Genomic DNA, 19484 nt, shown 5'->3' on the forward strand with positions numbered 1-19484 from the left:
AATGGTTATGATGTATATTTAAAATTGGGAAAATGTCGAGCAAAATACAAACCATGAAAGACCAGCACAGCAGCAATCAAAAACGTGGAAAAGGGCGTCCTAGGATTATTCGGACAGGTCATGCGGGAAGGCCGCGAAAAGAATATCAAATAAATAAAGAGATGATCGAAGATACATTAGAGAATCCTCTGGAGAAGGGGAGGTTGATAAATGGATTTCAAACGAAAAACAATTGTGATTAGTGAAAAAATGTGAAATATTTGAAAATCTTTTAATATATCCAAAATTAATATTACGACTTGGGAAAAGCTAGTCAGCTAGGTGATGCTGACGAATGGAGAAGAAAGCGTTAGAAGACGAGAACCTTGCGCAAATCAAAAATATGTCATGGGGACATAGTTGAGCGACCCACCACAAAAGAAAGTTATTGGAAACAGATTGTTTTTACAACAAAATTAGATGGAGAACCTAATAGAAAAAAGGTGCGGTTAGTTGCAAAAGGATGTTCACAAAAATATGGTGAAGATTTTTGTGAGACATATTCTCCGGTGGCACGATCAAAAACTTCTATTAGACTATTGGCAGCATTATCTGCGGAAATAGGTTTAGAAATTCATTCAAATGGATGTCGTTAAGCATATTTAAATGGAGAATTGAAGAAAAAGTCTACATGAATCTGCCAGAACAATTACATGAAGTATTATATAAAATTGTGTGAATAAGAAACCATTGGGTACTATTCAAAAACCGGCTACTGAGAAAAATTAGAGATACCGCGAAGACCTGGCTGAAAAATATTGAGAAAAGCCCAGATTCGTATGTTTATTGAAGAAAGCACTATATGGATTACGTCAATCAGGTATTCAATGGCACAAAAAATTTGTAACAAAAGTTGCAGACAATGGGGATTCAAAGCAATGTCGCAAGACCCATGTTTGTTTATGTGCAATAAATCAGGAAAAATTACATTGATAGTTATTTATGTTGATGATTTATTAATTGCATCAAATGATAAGATTGGTTAAATGAAATCAAACTATCTTATCTGAATGTTTTGAGATGAGAGACTTAGGCAAAGTAGATAGATGTCTTGGAATTGAATTCAAACAGGAAAATGGATTTGTATATTTAAAACAGTTCTTATGCAGAAATATACTAAATCTTTAATAGGAAAATTGTAAAATAGTATCAACACCATGCGAGGTTAGACTCCAACTGATTAAACCTAAGAACCCAATGAATACATCATGCAAAAGTATCCTTATCAATCTTTAATAGGGGCATTAATGTATTTGGCAGTAACTACAAGACCAGATATTGCCTATGCAGAAGTATCTAAGTCAATTTAATACGAATTACGATACAACACATTGGGAACGCAGCAAAGAGAGTATTACGGTACCTGAAAGGTACATTGAATTATGGATTGAAATATAGAAAACAAATCAAAATTTATTTGGAGTTGCAGACGCAGATTGGGGAGGTAACATAGTTGACTATAAATCATATTCGGGATTTTGCTTCATATTTGCAGGTGCGCCTATCAGTTGGGAAGCGCGAAAACAGAAAATAGTAGCTCAATCAACAACGGAAGCTGAATATATAGCTTTGAGTGAGGCAACAAGGGAAGCTATATATTTGAAACGAATTATTGAAGACTCTAGATATAGGAAGTGAAACGGTTACAATATATAATGACAGCCAGAGTGGCTATACAATTGTAAAAAACAATAGGTTCCATCCACGAACGAAGCATATCGGATTAAATATCACAAGGTACGTGATGAATATATTAATAAGAAAATTAATATTCAATTTCTATGCAGCGAACAGATGCCAGCAGATATGCTTACTAAAGGTTTGACTAGAAATAAACACGAAGAGTGTCTGAGGAGAATTGGAATGGATGGACTGCAAATAGTATAATAAATATAATTTTGAGGGAGGTGTTAGAATACAAAAATTATATATAGAATGCGGACCTGATGAGGATATATCTAGGAAGTGAAAGAGGGGGTATCTCCATCATGGTATAAAAAGAAAGAAGTTTCAACAAATCATTCTATTTCGACTGCCTGCCCAAGGAATAATTATACCTTGATTATTGTATAAATAGAATACTGTTATGTAAATATTATCAAAGTAATAAATTTATTTTACCATTAAAGTTCTGGTTTCATTTACATTACATATTTGTCTTTGCAACACATGATTGATATTTTTCACAGAGATACAGATAAATATATCCAATATTTGATATAGATTATTATACTGTCATTTTTATATTATTATTATGATTATTTAGCTATTATTATTCAGGTTATTCGTTTTTTTAATACTTATTAATTAAAGTAGCTGGTGATCATTAGTTTATATAGTTTTTGATTGTTCTCACTAATTCATAAATTTGTTATATGATTCTCAGAAATGAAGGAAAATATAAAACGAGGACCTATACATTTTCGAATGTCGATTCCGTGGCAACAGCTGCGGGACGTCAATTGGATGAATAAAAAGGCTTGTGCAAATCAAGCATACATTCCGACCCAGGTAAATAAACGTAGGTTACATGTGTCTAATAATCCATTTTGACTTACTTTTTTTAAATAAAATATGCGCATTAGTTTACATTAAAATACAAAGGAAATCAATCACCAATAATTTTACTTCAGACGAGAATTTTACCTTTTTTTCAGTTGCGGATACAATGGTTTAACCCTTTGCACTTTGAGCGTTTGTTTTTACCAATGAGCGCAGCTACTTTGCGTTCAAGCGTCTGAAATTTATATTTTGTTTTACTGAAAAGAATCATTTCTTATCATGTTTGCCATGTGTTACCATACGAATACAATTTGAATTTTGGAGTTAGTGCAATAAAAGCATTTGGCAACAGCGGCGCCTATGGAGTGCAAGGGGTTATAACTTAATTCATGATATTTTTACAAAAATATATGATTTTGATTAACAGATATTGAAATTGTATGGTTTGAATATTTTTTTAACGATTTTACGTAACTGTTTGAAAAATATCTTTTTGGTTTTTTAAAACAACTTTTCCAAATCCTTTAAAAAAGATTTTATACCGTCTTTAAAGGAATTCCTAACTTTCACGTCAGTAATCTAAATCGTTTCAAAATATTCAATTATTTCCAAAGAATTTAAAACTCATCATATTTCAATTCAGTCAAGTCCAACTCGTGGTTGTGCTATAATGTTTTAGAAATATTTTGTACAAAATTATTAAATTTTTTTGATTCACCATTATTTGTTACTTCAGGTGGAGCACATAGCAAATGTCATCACGCACGGTGTATGGGTTGTTCCTAGTATATTGGCTGGTTTAGAACTGCTGCGAAGGTCCACAAATACTACCCAGTATTTGTCGGCAATCATCTACGGCGCTGCACTCACCATGCTGCTCACTGTATCCACGTTCTTCCATTCAGTTTTCTACTGCAATAAAATAAGTGAGTTAACACAATTTTCGACAATGTTCTGTAATTTTCCTATTTAAAAAATTGACGATTAATTTCTGATTCAAATCATAATCACTGTGATACAATTATGGGAAGGTTAGGCGCTCGAAGGCGCAAAAGCATCATCATTCATAAGTTACTAGTTCGTTCATCTCATGAAAAAAACTGTTTGCTTTAATAATTAATTATCTTCTATATATAATATAAAAAAATATAAAAATAAGTCGGGTTTTCCTTCCTGACGAAATAACTCCAGAACGCACGAACCGATTTCGACAATTTTGCATTCGTTGGAAAGGTCTAGGGCTCCGCAAGGTTTATAGCTAAGAAAATTAGTGGTGCATGGCATCGTGCCCTAATGCAAATTGATGGAACTTCACGCACCGTAATTAAAAATTCGAGTAATAAATATAATCAATAATTGTTTAAATAATTGCAAATATATTATCTTCTATATATAAAAAAAATAAGTCAGGTTTTCCTTCCTGACGAAAGAACTCCAGAATGCACGAATCGATTTCGACAATTTTGCATTCGTTGGAAAGGTCTCGGGCTCCGCAAGGTTTATAGCTAAGAAAAATAGTGGTACTTGGCATCGTGCCTTAATGCAAATTGCTGGAACTTCACGCACCGTAATTAAAAATTCGAGTAAAAAAAATAATCAATAATTGTTTTAAATCTTTGCAAATAGATTATCTTCTATATATAAAAATAAGTCGGGTTTTCCTTCCTGACGAAATAACTCCAGAACGCACGAACCGATTTCGACAATTTTGCATTCGTTGGAAAGGTCTCGGGCTCCGCAAGGTTTATAGCTAAGAAAATTAGTGGTGCATGGCATCGTGCCCTAATGCAAATTGCTGGAATTTCACGCACAGTAATTAAAATTTCGAGTAATGACATTAGTGAGAATTATCAGAATTATGCTTGGTTAAGTCAACTAGCAATTCTTGCCGCAAAGAATAATGATGTACACGCACTGAATTTCACCATTCAATCAAAAATTGCTGGCGATTTGGTGACATACCAATAATTCCGACTGGTTTTCCGTTTGACTTCAAACAATTGCAATTTCCAGTTCGCCTTGCGTTCGCAATAACAAGTCGCAAGGCCAATCGCTTAGTGTTTGCGGGATAAATTTCAAATAGATTATTTAGAAAATCATTGTTTTTTACATGGGCAGTTATACATGTTATACCCTGTTCACGAGTTGGAAAACCATCCGCTTTGTTTGTGTTAACGTCAGACCAAAAAACAAAAAATGTGGTTTACCAAAGAGCACTTCAATGAAACGGATAATTTGCGGATTCACTTTCATTTACTTAGAGAAGTTCAACTAAAAACACTTCATTTTTGTAATCGAAATAAATTCATTACTGTTGTGCAATAAAATCAATTTTTTCCTTTTCAAATATAAAACAAACAAAAAATTTCTTCATCTTTCTCACGAAACCATCTGGTGGCGAAACGGAGTTCGTCGGGTTTGCTAGTCATATTATAATGTAAATTTCTTTTCGGTCATTTATTTCGAGGCATTTTATTATTATTATTTGAACTATTATTTTGAGGACTAACATTAACCCTGGAAAGGAATTATTGTTTCAGGCAACTGAAGGACGCCCTTCACCGATGCGATCGGGCCATGATCTACGTCTTCATAGCTGGCAGTTACTTTCCTTGGCTCACTATCACGCCAGAGCCTCAGATGACCACGGTTATAGTAGCCATGCGCTGGGTAGTTTGGCTCCTTGCTGCTTTGGGCATTCTGTACCAACAAATATTTCATGAGAGATACAAGACCTTTGAGACCCTACTGTACTTAATCATGGAGTAGGACCCTCCATTGTGATATTACTGTCTGATGTAAGAGTTGAATTGATATTGTGTTATACGAAATTATATCATAATAAGTTTTCATAGCTTAACACGTAGAAGAAACAACTACATCGCGAGACCGCTCGACCTGAAATTAACAATTTTTAGTGCGGTCTCCACGAGTAAAACATGATTTTCGATGCGATCTTGAAGGTGTTAATATCTTGATTGCCTAAATTCTCAGTTAATTGATTTATCTATTTATAGGATAGAAAATTTTGAATCCCATTATACGATTTATCACAAAATGTAGATATTTCAACTTTTATAGACTTGCTTTTGATGCCTTTGTTCAAGCTTGTAGTGAACTGCGAATATTCGTTTTGCGCGGGATTTACACTAGTAAGGGAATTGTGTTCAAAATTTTGCAAACGGTGTGTTATAAAAACTTTTTTCTTGATATTGTTGTGTCAGACTTTTATATAAAACTCTTAGAAGCGCTTGCGTACTATATACAAAAATGAAATATACAAATTTACAATATAAAATTATGATACAATTTAAACTTATGCAGATTATTTATTAGATTTACACACTGCTATTATACATTTGTTCTCAAGTATTAGACGCCCAATTGATTCTCCATATAGAGGCGTAATTTAACTAGAAGCTTTAACAATCAGCTTAGAAGCTAAAAAGATGAACTTTTATGAAAAATCCATATTTAATGTGGTTCAGAATAGCTCATCATAGTCTGTTTAAATCAGACTGGAACTTCAGATCACTTTCACTTAAGCCGTATCGAATCATTTTGTTAAATATCACATTCCTACCACATTTGTGCATAATTTATTTTAAATTTCAGCACGAGTTATCGGGACTGGCAGAATTAAAATTAGGCGGCGTTTTATACATTCTGGGCGTTTTCTTCTTCAAGGCTGATGGTTCCATACCGTGTGCCCACGCGATATGGCATTTGTTTGTTGTATTAGCCGCCGCTGTGCATTACTATGCTATTTTGAACTATTTATATCCAGAATTGACGTCTTCGAGAGGATGAGTGTTTTTTAATACCACGTATGACAGATCCGATTTATAGCATTGTATAGCTTAACAAAATCTTCATCTTTACCTCGTTGCATTACCTTTGTAATAGACCAGTAAAATGTATAAAACAATGTAATAATTACACTGATTGGATACAATTGTCTATGGATTACTTACTTCTTCCCTTGGATATATCTGTATTATGTTACTGGCAAACTGTAAAGCTTTACAATGCTATCAATCGATTGCTTAATAACATTATATGTGCTTAAAAAATAGATAGCTGTAATTAATTTGAACACTATATATATATATATATATATATATATATATATATATATATATATATATACAGTGTTCAATGAAATAGGAGTTGAATTCTGGATGAACTCAATGAAAATCATGACAAACTAATCAGATACAAGTACCGCAATGATATTTTTTTAATTGTGAGATAGCCAATAGATTGTTGAAAGAGAAGTGCATAAATTGGATTTTGTGTTAGTAGAACCCATCATTTTTATTTTACTAATTTGAATTATTTTTATTATCTTCTGGAATTTAAGCTATGCAGAATAAATTCATTCATACAAATTACGAAAATAATACTGTGACTATTCTTCAGACAGTTTTTTTAAAATTTGAATACTGCGGATGAAATAATAATTTGTTTTGCAACAGAACTTTTAACTGATGGGCAACATTTAACTGTGGGCTTAATTTCTAGAAATGATTGAGGTTAAAATAATAACCAAAGCATTCGCTCTTGTTGTAGTTAATATATAGTGAACTCAAGTACCTTCATAATAATTTTGCATAAGATTGTGATGTATGTCGAATATTTTGATATTATTTCGATATTAAATCATATTGCAAACAGATCTCAATTCAAATAGAATTTGAAAATTATCGCACAAACATCACTGAAACAATTATATTTTGAGTGATAGTTGTTTAATTTAGTGTGTATAATTTAGATATTATACATTATTCAGGGAAATGTAATACAGATATTAATTAAGCGGAATTTAGTTGATATTTATCTATATTTAGTTTTTATAAAATTATTATATGCAATAAGTTTGACTATGTACCATAGTATTTACTTTTAAATATGTTACTATAGGGAAATGAGGAACAAAAGATATATCAACAATATACGTAATGTGCATTCATGTACTTAATAAAATTGTCATGTTTTAATACTTGGATTTGAAAACCTAATAAATCAAGCAAAATATATTGAGAAATGATAAAAAGTACAATATAGAAAACCTAAGGCCAATAATTTTTTTTACAATATAAATTTAATAAACCTTATTTTTCAAATCATCAGTTGATAGGACTAAATTTAAATTGTTTATATTTTTATTTGGAAATTATTCAAATTCAAATTTGCTATATTAATTCAATATGTTGGTTTTCTTTTTCAAATCTATATGTTATCTTCCAGTTTTATTTGTTATGCAGAATAGAACACATTTAGAATTGAGGTTGTATGGTTCATTTACAACAGTCTGATGTACTTTGAAATTGACGAGATTTAACTTCCAAGATTTAAAATATGCCACGCAAAATAGGAATGTTTTTTTTTTATCTTTTGCATGCCAAAATTAAAAATCATAGTCTGCCACATAGAATTAAATTTTTATTGGTATAGTATCATGTAAATCTTCTAATTTATGCGGAATTGATGTCTTCCTACATATGCTAATTTAACAAAAGTTTCTCACGTGAGTTATTAAAAATTCAGACCGATAATCAGTTTCATGAACCTACTTTGATTCTATGTATAAAATCATACAATTGTTGTGTGAAAATCATATAGATTTGTAAACAAATTCACCGATTTACTTTTTTTATTGATTCATTTAACTAATGTTTTTATTATTTTATGAGTTAGTAAACAAGAAATAAATTTGCATAACAGATCAATTATATTCAAATCCAATCAAATATTTTTAGAGTGGAATTACAGCTCATATTGAGTTTAAAACTTCTGTCTGTGAAGGGAAAGAAGTAATACGGCTAATTTAAGCTCTCTAAATATATATACTGCAATATAAAAATGTACTATTGCGGTGTGAACATTCACTTTATTCAGAACCAAAGCATATTGTAATTATGCATACTATTATTAAATAAGTTAAGTTGATTATAATGCATTGTTATAATTGAAAACTCGAGATTGACAAATTTAAGTCTGAATATGATTTAGAATTAAATTTTTCAAAAATCTTGAAATACACCATGTTCATACAAATAAGAGCATTGGTTAATTTTGTCATTAATAAAATACCTTAATTTCTATCTATTTTATGTACATGGTATTCTTTATATATATATATATATATATATATATATATATATATATATATATATATATATATATATATATATATATATATATATATATATATAGTCTGAAAAAGTACATGATATATCTGTAATATGATTAGTATACAATGTTTAGTAATTGCAATTGTAAAGTTATGTGTGTTAGAATTTGAAATAGTTGTAGAGGAAGTGTGGAATTATATAAACATTAATTTGTTTAATTATAAAACAACTTGCCAAAATAATAAATTATATTTATTTTGTGTCATGATATTAAAAGTTGCAATTGTGGATAAAAGTTGAAGATTATAATAAATATCTTACTTTTAAGTGTTATTTTTTTTTTTGTAAACCTACTAATGATGGACGTGACATGATTAACACATGAACGGTCTGGTAATATAATAATACAGTAATACCCCGTTTAACGCCGTATCGTTTAGCGCTGTTTCGGTTTAGCGCTCTTTTATTTCAACCCACGTTTTGAAGGGATAAATGATGAAGATGTCAAAGAAATAATTCAAGAAGCAGCGCAGTTTTTTTAATGGTGAGGAATGAACTGAACAAGAAGAAAACAAAAATGTTGACAGAAGTGATTCAGCGAAAAAGCAAAAATAACTTTCGATGGTGTTTGTAAAAAGAAGTTTGTCTACCAAAACTGAAATAATGGATCATTTCACTGAAAATGATCTGAATTTTGACAGGAGTTCTAAAGTAAGGCTTATTGTTAGAGATGCTCTATCTGTTTATGAAGAACTTTCAAGAGGACAACGCAAAAGAAAAAGTGAAACAACATTAGATGCTTTTGTCACAAAACGGCAAAACACTGAAAACGCAGAAGGCTAACTAAATATGACTGACTTAAAATGTTATTTGTTTTTTCAAGAATATTCGTTTTGGTATTTATATTTTGTATTTATTTTTGCAAGAAATAATGATGTGGTATTAATTTTCCATGTAAAGATAGCCTCGTTTAGCGCTGTTTCGAACTGCGCTCTACTTTGATGGAACGTATCCCCCGTGTTAAACAGGGTATTCCTGTACTAAAACAAAATTCATTTCGCTTTTGGGTTTTTGTAAATCAGTTTACAGTTGAAAACCTAAAAACAATAAATCATTTGCAGGAATAACTATTTATTGATTTTGTTTGGAGTTTTTAAAATAAACTTTTTATTTGCAACATTACATAAAATTGAATATTATTATTTTATTATATTATACTAAAATATATATGTATATATTATGTTTATGTATATATGTATCATTATATCGTTTTAATGAAATAATTATTCATCGCTTAATTTTAGAACACTCAATGTGTGATCATAAAAAGAACATATTGCTAATAATTTTTCATTTGATTCATTTGCACTATTACTGCTTGTATTCAATTTCAGGTAGCTCCAGTCTGCCCCATAAGCTATGCTTTCATGTTCGTGATATTCTGCTATTACTGAAGGATTTTCACTGAGATTTTTGCAGTTTATAATATGAAATCCATTATACATACAAGCCGCCAACAGAGTTTGACAAGTGAAAGGATCCCACTTTAATCTCCAAACACCACCATTTAGGCTGGTCGTGCTCAAAGGTGTCTTTCTTTGGCGTGTATCCCACAGAAGTAGATTCTCATCATAACTATAAAGGTAATTCTTTTGTCAGATTGAAACCAAAATGTTAATAGATCTAGCATGGGGGGTCTTTGATATTATACTATGGAAACAAACTCGAGAAATGTATTAACTGTTAGATGCGAAAATTCAATTATTATACTAGCAGATAATGCAGTTTTTATCCTTGAATCAGCACGAGTATAAAAAAGTGTCAAACCAACCTTCCTGTAGCTAAATAATACTGATGTAATTTGTTGCTGTGCATACTGGTCACTCCACCATTGTGGCAGCGGCTACAATTAATAGATACACCACATCTCAGATCATATATTTTGAATTTGCAATCGTCTCCACCTGCAATATACCATAGACATCAATCAACACTCGAAAAAATTCAATGAGAATTTGAAAAGTTATTTAGTATAATAGTATAATATAACTATACTATCAGAAACTGTAATTACAGTTAGAGAAAGGCTGATAAAATATACAGATAGTACAATGTAAAACCTTTTTCTTTGTTAAAATAGTTACATTATTCTATATATTTCTTTTATTAATTAATCTAATTATTGCAATTGCTACATAAAAAAATTTTACCTGTGTAAATGATATTTGTGTCCCAATAATCAAATGCACCTATCCAAGCCTCAAATTCATGAGCATAAAATCTGTGTTTCATTTCCAAACCAGTAGCATTTAAATTCCAAACAGTTGCGTAACCTTTCGAATCAGTTACTATCACATCTGGATTTTGACTTTCATTACGACCAGTATTCCAATCTAATGATAAAGCTAAATTGTCTTCAAATTCACTATTTACACAAACTTCTACAAATAATTCTAAAGATATTTCTTTTTCTATAATAATCAATTCATAAATTTGTAAAAATCCATCAGCATTAACAACACCCAATAAAGACTTTCCATTGATTTGATTATGACACCATTTCTGATCAAGAATGGCACTAGTAAATTTAGTTTGTAAAAGTACTAAATTTTGATCTCCTAAGTATTTATAAAGAAGCATTTTTCCAACACGTTTGTGAGGTAGGTCATTTTTCATTATGCTGTTTTGGGTTTCATTTTGAGATAATTGATAAGTTCCACAAACAAATATGTTTTGATGGGGCTCGTGAGGACACCACTCTACAGAATCAGCACTGTAATCTGTATCAGCAGTTGATAAGGATTTTAAATTGGCTGATGACATACTGAAATAAAAAAATAATTTGTTATTAAAGAAAAGAAAAAAAATTCAGTGCATATAAACCAACAAATTTTCAGTGTTATAAATCAACAAATACTATATATCTTTGCACTACAATATGTGATTTGTCTCATCATCAGTGTGTTATAATTTAAATTCTAAAATAGCATTTTGTGTTATCCCTTAAAACTGTTCTTGCTAACTTGATTATATTTCATGCTGTTTGTTCATATTTCTAAATTAATATATATATATATATATATATATATATATATATATATATATATATATAAAGATTTGGTATTAAGAGTGGATTGAATATTAAGATGCAAATATGAGCACACTACACTCAGTTTTTATCATAAACTTTAATTCATGAAATTACAGATGTTTCGAGACTAAGAAATGTCTCATCTTCAATGTAAATTCTTTTTAATAATGTAATTATTGAAACATTATAAAATATTTAGTGATTTTAGTATACAAAGCGCTCATTCATTTGTTTACATTATAAAAATATCTATCGTGTCTAATAGACACTGTCTATCCTTTTACCTTTAGCTATAAGTACCTATGAATTGGTTTTTTAAACATACCCACACACACTTTATGTGTTTCAGTATAGTGTCTAGCCTTGTTAGAGAAAGTTGGTAATAATTAATACTTAATATTTTATAATGTTTCAATAATCATATTTTCAAAATAATTTACACTGAAGATGAGACATACATTAATCTCGAAACATCTGTAATTTCTAGAACTAAAGTTTGTGATAAAAACTGAGTGTAGTGTATTCGTATTTACATCTTAATAAACATGTATAATAATAATTGTTTTTAAACAATTGTTATCATCAATTCAATATTTTCATTGTGAGACAAAGTTGCTGATGGTGATACTACTTTTATTATTATTATTTGAACAGCAATCAGCCCTAACTATGTTGGTTTTGAAGACGGCTACCCAAACGGTTGTTCTTTCTAGAATAGGTAGAGTTAAATGCCCAATTATATGGTGATACTAGTTTTATTATAATTATTTGTATTGCATTATATATATATATATATATATATATATATATAAAATCGCTTACATAGAATAGAAGACTCGTCTAAAGTTCCTTATACTATGTGTACGCAATGTGCAATATAATTATATTGTACATTATGTAAATGCAAACACATATATGCATCCTAAACTTTAACATAGCACTAAAAACTATAATAATTACTTATAAGTTTAAACTATTTAACTTTTCAAAAATTTCTTTATATATTGAATGATTTTGTGTTTTTGTCATTTAATAATAATAAATACTATAAATCACTCTACCTATACTGAAACAGTGGAGGATAATAGTAACGTTCTCAAAACTAATCAACAATAAATAATAAATAATACAGATTGTGTTCTAATAAGAGCGCTACATATTTTGAAGCATATGCGCTGAAATAAAAATAGCAAAATAAATAATGAATATTAGCACTCATTCAACTACTTCGCCCACCTGTAAATATTTTGTTTATGTCGAATGTACTTTTATATTTGAGATATTATTTACTTAACCCCTATTCATTGTACCGAAAACCTTCAAACGTCAAACGTGAAACTACATGTGCAAGAAATAGGTTATGCAACGTAACAACAATTTAAAAACAAATCCTAAGAAGTGAAAATGTTAAATTTTGTTAGATTTGTATACTTTAAGGACAGTGTTACAGGAACGCACGGGCGTCCGTTCTAAAAGTTACTAAGTAGTGTTACGCTAATGGACGAGGTCGTTATTAGTGAAAATTAATTGAAGTGCTAATTGAATTTGAAAAAGTGCTGTAACTTTATTAACTTCGGTGATTATGATTTCAGTGCAAATGAAAGATATAAATTGGTGGTTAGTTTTTCGTAAATATGGGTAAAGGTAGGCAATTTTTGGCATGTTAAATTTCTTTAATTAACAATGAACAATATATTTCTATAGTCATCTTTGAACTTGTGATCAGATTCAAATCATTCACGAAAAAATATAAATAAGAGTTTTATTTTATAGCAAATAGATTCATATTTATGTTTATTTATCTTTATATTCTATATAGGTTATAATGCGAATACGTTACGTATTGAATATTTCGTGTTATTAACTTCGCGTAGGCTAAGTTATAGTAATCGTCCAAAAATCGAAAATGAATATTTTTCCTTATCTTTACGTTTCAGAGAATTCTGAATATTTTGGCATACCTTAGAAAAAATGGATGTATGTGTGTGTGTGTTTTTTGTGTGGATATTGTGTTTTTTGTCTACGATTGCGGGCGTACGTTTCAATCGATTTGGAATATTCAAAAAACATTTGATTCCTACTGATGGGGAGACGTGCTGATTAGTTTTTGGCAAAGACAGGTCCAGCCGTTTCGGAGATACAAAGCAAAGAGTGCACAAAATATTCATCGAGTTTTTGAGATCGCGGAGCATCCGATTTCAATGGTTCAAACAACATTCAATTCGTAATGATGCAGGGAAGTGGTGATTAGTTTTTGGCAAAGCCAGAACCAATCATTTTGGAGATATGGTGCTAAGTGTGCAAAAAATGGTAGTTTTTGAGAGAACGAAGCATCTGATTTGAATCATTCAAAAAATCAAGTTTCAAAGGTTCTTTGAAAATTTTTGCATATCTTCACGTTTCAGAGGTTTTTGAACATTTTGGCAAACCTCATTTTTTTGTCCACGTTTTCTAAAAATTTGCTTGATTATTCTTGGCGACAGAAATTATTAACTTCCCGTAGGGTAAGTTATATTATGGGTCGAAAGTCGAAAGTTTCAGAGGTTTTTGAACATTTGGGCATACCTCAGAAAAAATTGATGTGTGTGTGTATATTTTGTATATACGCAATTTTTGTTCGCGATTTCGAGCGCACGGATCAACCGATTTGAATGGTTCAAAAAACGTTCGATTTCCATTGATAGGGAGATGTGCTGATTAGTTTTTGGCAAAGGCAGGTCCAGCCGTTACGGAGATACGGAGCAAAGAGTGCAGAAAATAGAAATCGAGTTTTTGAGAGAACGGAGTATCCGATTTGAACGATTCAAAAAACATTCAATTTGTAATGATTGTGAGAAGTGGTGATTAGATTTTGGCAAAAGCAAGTCTAGCCATTTTAAAGATACGAAAAAAATGGCAGTTTTTGAGAGAACTAAGCATTCGATTTGAATGATTAAAAAAACTTTCTGCTTGTGTTGACAAAACGATTGCTTTTAGAAAAAAAAATATTTCTTTTTTTTTGTATATCAAAAATAATTCAGATTCTAAAGCTCACCTGTATACTTTAAATAAATAATTTTAACTTTGTAATTCAGTTTATATAATTCTTATAAATATTCTTATAACAGTATTTATATCAATCTAATTTATTTGAAAACATTTAATATTCCTCGAACATTTCATTACGGTACGGAGAGTTACCGCAATTTGCCTTAAGGCACGATGTCGTAGACCTTGTTTAAAATTTTTGTTTTGAATATCGAAAATAATTCGGATTTTAATTTTAATTTTAGCTAAAATTCTAAAGCTCATCACTTATATAATTGAAATAAATAATTTTAACTTTTGTTTTAACTTTCGAAATGGTGTTTTCAAAATCGGTGACCAACATAACTCAAAAACGGCCAATCCGATTTGACTCAAATTTTAACATAATCTTCTTAAGTATATTATTTGTGATTAATCGAAGATTTTTTCTATCCGATAAATATTTTGGTTTTTATGAACAATTTAAGGTCAACATTTCGGCTAATACCCGTTTTTTTTATAAGAAACCGCCATTCTGTCACAAGTTATTATTTTGCTTATTTATTCGATTAATTACTAGATTTATCATTTCTTTATTGAAATCTTTTTGGTTTTTTAATTTCGGATGATTTTCTTCAGAGATCGAGTCACCGCAAAACGTGTTTTTCGAGAGGTGCTCCCGCAGATCTGTTGTTACATTTTTTCTAACAAATATTTTTACCTGTAATTGTGTATGAATTTTTGTATCGACACATTTAATAGTTTTCACATGAAAAATTATAGAAAAATGGCATTTTGGCTGATTAAGTGTATATAAACCCTTATGGCACAATGCTCACACCATTGGTATTTTTAGTTCATTAGTATATGATAAATTTATTAGTGAAGAAGTACTCCATGGAATTTTTTGGATGCGGCTTGAAGGCAATATATTTTTTTTTTATTATTTTAATAATTTTTACAACTGTCCTGAAACGGACAACAAGTAAAATATTTGACATGAAACTGAAGGCGTTGGCAAAATACAAATCATCTGACCATTGCCAGTGATTTGTCGAAGGTCTTATCTATTGTTGATTAGTGCAGAAGAAATTTTCTTTTTAATCGGGCCCTGGTAGAGTTGATTTGAAGTTTTCTCGCGAGCAAGTTTGGGTGATCAGCTAGGCGATTTCTATATTTGTGTGAGTAAGCGATTATTTCATCCTTAACTGTGCTAGTGCCTGTGTCTTTGTGTATTAACCAATTTGGAACATACTTTGGTGCTTTCAAAATTTCTTTTAATAACTTGTTTTGAAATCTTTGAATTATTAAAGCGTTTGAGTTGGAAGTTGATCCCCATAGCTGTATGCCGTATGTCCAAATTGGTTTGATGATGGCTTTATAGAAGGCAATATATTTATTGTCATATATGAATAAGTATATGTTTATTGCAATTCAAAAAGACGCTCTTACAATTGCGGATGAAGCGTGAATGCGTGAATTATCCAGGCATAGATAAATAAGCATCCAGGGACTACTAATGTACGCCTCATTGCACGGACGCGCACGGCGAATACTGTTCGCAACGGTTTCCTGTTTGCCGTACGGGTTCGTGCAATGGAGACGAGCCATTATGGCTTTCTTTATGTTTATTTATCTATGCTTTCTAAAAAATTTTTATGCTATGGTTGGTAGCGCATGTCACGCTTTAGTAGCACTCTTGACCTCTTGACAATGTATTGACACTAACACACGTTGTTTATGTTTTCTATAAATATAGACCTAAGACAATATAATAATAATGGAATAAACAAACATTAAACATGCTATTTTCTGTAATAAATGGCTAAAATTAAAGTGAACAGTTAATAAAAAACATGACAAATCATTACGAATCATATGGATTTAGAAGGATTTTGGAGGAATTTATTGATACATATAGAAATCAACCTTGTCTTTGGCAAATGAAACACGAAGATTATCACAATAGAGAAAAGAAAACAAATGCATATAATAAATTAATAGTTTTATATAAAAAAATAGAACCAAAAGCCGATCGTGACACCATTGTAAAAAAAATTAATGCCCTACGGACGACCTACCGAAAAGAAAAGAAAAAGGTAGAAGAGTCTAAACTATCTGGGACTGAATACGTACCTACATTATGGTATTTTAATCTTTTAAAATTTTTGGATGACGATCAAACAATGATAAAATCTTCTCGTTCAAGTGTGGATGAAATTGACTGTTATCAAGTAAGTTCATATCTGACTCATAAATAATAGTAATTATAATCATCTCATGATAAAGTTATATCCTACTAAGGTATACTTTTTCCTCATTGTTGAAATAGTGTACATAATGTTTCCTGTATTTTGCTGATGAAGTTACTCATAATCATAAGAGTTTAAACCAGGTGTGATGATATGTCTTTATTCAATAGTTTGTCTCAGTTTGTTTTATACATTCTAAATCTTGAGGTCAAAATTTCAGAAACATTCTCAAAAATGCGACTCACTTAAAAAACTTAATATTTGTAGATCTTTCTTTTTTTCAATTTAAATCTGACTGCCGGAAAGGTTTAATCATATTCATTTTCAAAGTGTTTCAAATCAGATGAAACTAGGACTTATATATTATATACAGCCTAATGAATGAAACCCATTTATAAAAATTATTAATCGTCTATGTGGATCTAATTCATTATCAATGTTTTTTAAACAAAAAACACAATCGACACATTATAATTCTTTTTATTGTATATCTTCCTATCAATAATTTGTATTTATTTATTATTTCATTATAATGACAATTTACTAAGTCCAATCATGGAATGATGAATAGTTTGATAATCAATGATAATAGTGGTTTTGGTGGTGCATGACCTCTTTCTTATGCATACGTTGCAGATTCTTAGAAATCGTTTGTATAGAATTATTTTATTTATTTATTAGATAATCAGAAAATACAATAATGTTTTATAAATCTTTGTGATGTGTTGATATTTAATGATGATTGGATTATAACCTAAATACACTATACTAAGTACTAATTCAAATTGACTAATAATGTACTCGGATTATTTCTTTATGACTATTGTGCTGACAAGTGTAGATTGAGAAAAAGGTGTTCAACTTGTTATATTTGTACTAAAATTCGGTCCTTGCTTGAAGATTAAACAATTGTTTATATTTTATTAAATTATTTATTTTATTAAAGTTATTACTTTATTTTATTAAATTTGTTTCTTTCCTTAAATATATAATTCCATACAAGCCTATTATATGTAAAATGTTTACTAATTAATTATATGTAAAATAATTGTTTACTTGCTCGTTTTTTTGTATCTATCTACTCCTATTCTCTATGTAATAAATTAATTAATATGTTTTCATTTTAGAACAATAATAATGTTAATATGTCAATATTACAACTGTGGTAAATAAAAATATGACTACTAAATTTTTCATTGATAATACTGGTATTAAAACAAATATCAAATACCAGTATTCAGATTTTTAGTACGGTATTGAAAGCCCTAGCTGCAACTACATAGGGAAGTATTTTGCAACTTTTTTGATAGATATTTCTGAATACTCAATTGGTTTTTCTGAGGCTTATTATAGAGTTTTTTAGTTTGAAATGCAATCCTTTTGATATTCTTCTATTAACTCCGAAGTAGTACATTATAAATTGGTATCTTGCATTCACTATTGCAAGTAGCTTCACACTATGTGAACCTTAATAATTATAAAAATATGCGCCTATTTTTATAATTATTACTAGAGTCCTTAACAATTATATGCACCACTTTTACTAAAGTCCTTATTAATTATAAAATATGAGCCACTTCCTTCTACTAGACCTGGAAGAGAATGGTGCCTATGTTTTTCCAAGATAATGTAGAAAATTCCATTGTTGCAATATTATTCCAATGCTCTCCTGTTTATAAAACTGAAGACAAAAAAAATTTCAGGAAATTGAGCAAATAGAAATTCATGCAGATGATTATTCTACTGGAACTGCTTCTACTCCTGAATTTCCTGAGCAAGCATCAAGTCACCCTACACCTTCCAAAAGAAAGCGTCATTCATTGAGAGATGAACATCCAAGAGATTGGCCTATTGAAATTTTGTTAGATGACAGCTATTATGAAAATTTTGGAAAAATTGTGGCAGCGAAATTGCGATGTTTAGCAAAAGATCAGAGACTGTTGGCTGAGAAAATGATAAATGACATACTGTTTCATGCGGAAATGGGCGATTTGACCTATACAGAAGATCAGAAACAATTGATGAGAAGTGAATGGAAGATGCACTTGCAGAATCTTTTATAATCAACAGATATTATTTGACAAATTAGGAAAAAATTGATAGCTGATTGCTAATTCCTATTGATGAAATTGATTATATTCGATATGTGAAATTTCATTCAACTTGTCTTAAGGCAAAATCAAATTGTAAATAATTATTTATATTTTCATTTTATTATTTTTATTTTCATTTTATTATTTTTATTTTATATTATGTCAAATATATAGATATATATTATTAATTATTTTATAAATTAATGTACATAATTTCGATTTAATAAGTTTGTTTTAATATAAAAGTTAGGTTTTTTTAATATACACTTTTTCTAGACAATTTTAGATAATGAAAAACTGTATACTAACTTTTTGTAAATGAAGTAGATCTTTACAAAATATTTATAAAAATTCTAAATTAAAA

General features: G+C 29.8%; 3 protein-coding genes across 6 annotated transcripts; 2 read left to right on the plus strand and 1 right to left on the minus strand.

Annotated features, from left to right (window-relative positions):
- Positions 1-2429: 2429 nt before the first annotated feature.
- Positions 2430-6806, plus strand: LOC113382508 (monocyte to macrophage differentiation factor 2-like). Its single transcript, XM_026620850.1, is given in 5 exon segments — positions 2430-2550; positions 3278-3471; positions 5082-5299; positions 5302-5339; positions 6157-6806. Coding segments are annotated over 5 exon segments (729 nt in total). The 5' UTR covers positions 2430-2466; the 3' UTR covers positions 6352-6806.
- A 3155-nt stretch (positions 6807-9961) lies between these two features.
- LOC113382505 (diphthine methyltransferase-like) lies at positions 9962-15619 on the minus strand. 4 transcript variants are annotated; one of them, XM_026620847.1, is made up of 5 exons: positions 13006-13182; positions 12831-12944; positions 10889-11502; positions 10510-10642; positions 9962-10313 (listed from the first exon to the last, which is right to left on the minus strand). In XM_026620847.1, the coding sequence occupies exons 3-5, from the start codon at positions 11499-11501 to the stop codon at positions 9962-9964; spliced, it is 1098 nt and encodes a 365-aa protein (XP_026476632.1). In that variant the 5' UTR covers position 11502; positions 12831-12944; positions 13006-13182. The 4 variants fall into 4 exon arrangements, with proteins under 4 accessions (XP_026476632.1, XP_026476631.1, XP_026476630.1 ...); XM_026620846.1 differs by lacking the exons at positions 12831-12944; positions 13006-13182 and adding an exon at positions 15497-15619; XM_026620845.1 differs by lacking the exon at positions 12831-12944 and having other exon boundaries at positions 13006-13181.
- Positions 15620-16481: 862 nt separating this feature from the next.
- On the plus strand, positions 16482-19195 carry LOC113382506. Its single transcript, XM_026620849.1, has 2 exons — positions 16482-17009; positions 18731-19195. The coding sequence occupies exons 1-2, from the start codon at positions 16632-16634 to the stop codon at positions 19088-19090; spliced, it is 738 nt and encodes a 245-aa protein (XP_026476634.1). The 5' UTR covers positions 16482-16631; the 3' UTR covers positions 19091-19195.
- The last annotated feature ends 289 nt before the right edge of the window (positions 19196-19484 follow it).

This window comes from Ctenocephalides felis, unplaced genomic scaffold (assembly GCF_003426905.1).
Source record: "Ctenocephalides felis isolate EL2017-DRISC unplaced genomic scaffold, ASM342690v1 CF-g0.4_SCAFFOLD_03487, whole genome shotgun sequence".
In the NCBI taxonomy this organism is placed as follows: Eukaryota; Metazoa; Arthropoda; class Insecta; order Siphonaptera; family Pulicidae; genus Ctenocephalides; species Ctenocephalides felis.

Coding starts and splice junctions, on each gene's coding strand:
- LOC113382506 (XM_026620849.1), top strand. CDS start 16,632: ATGACAAATCATTACGAATCATATGGATTTAGAAGGATTTTGGAGGAA. Junction 17,010..18,730: donor ATGAAATTGACTGTTATCAA/GTAAGTTCATAT, acceptor AAAAAATTTCAG/GAAATTGAGCAAATAGAAAT.
- LOC113382505 (XM_026620846.1), bottom strand. CDS start 11,501: ATGTCATCAGCCAATTTAAAATCCTTATCAACTGCTGATACAGATTAC. Junction 10,643..10,888: donor CACAAATATCATTTACACAG/GTAAAATTTTTT, acceptor GGTATATTGCAG/GTGGAGACGATTGCAAATTC. Junction 10,314..10,509: donor TATTATTTAGCTACAGGAAG/GTTGGTTTGACA, acceptor TTACCTTTATAG/TTATGATGAGAATCTACTTC.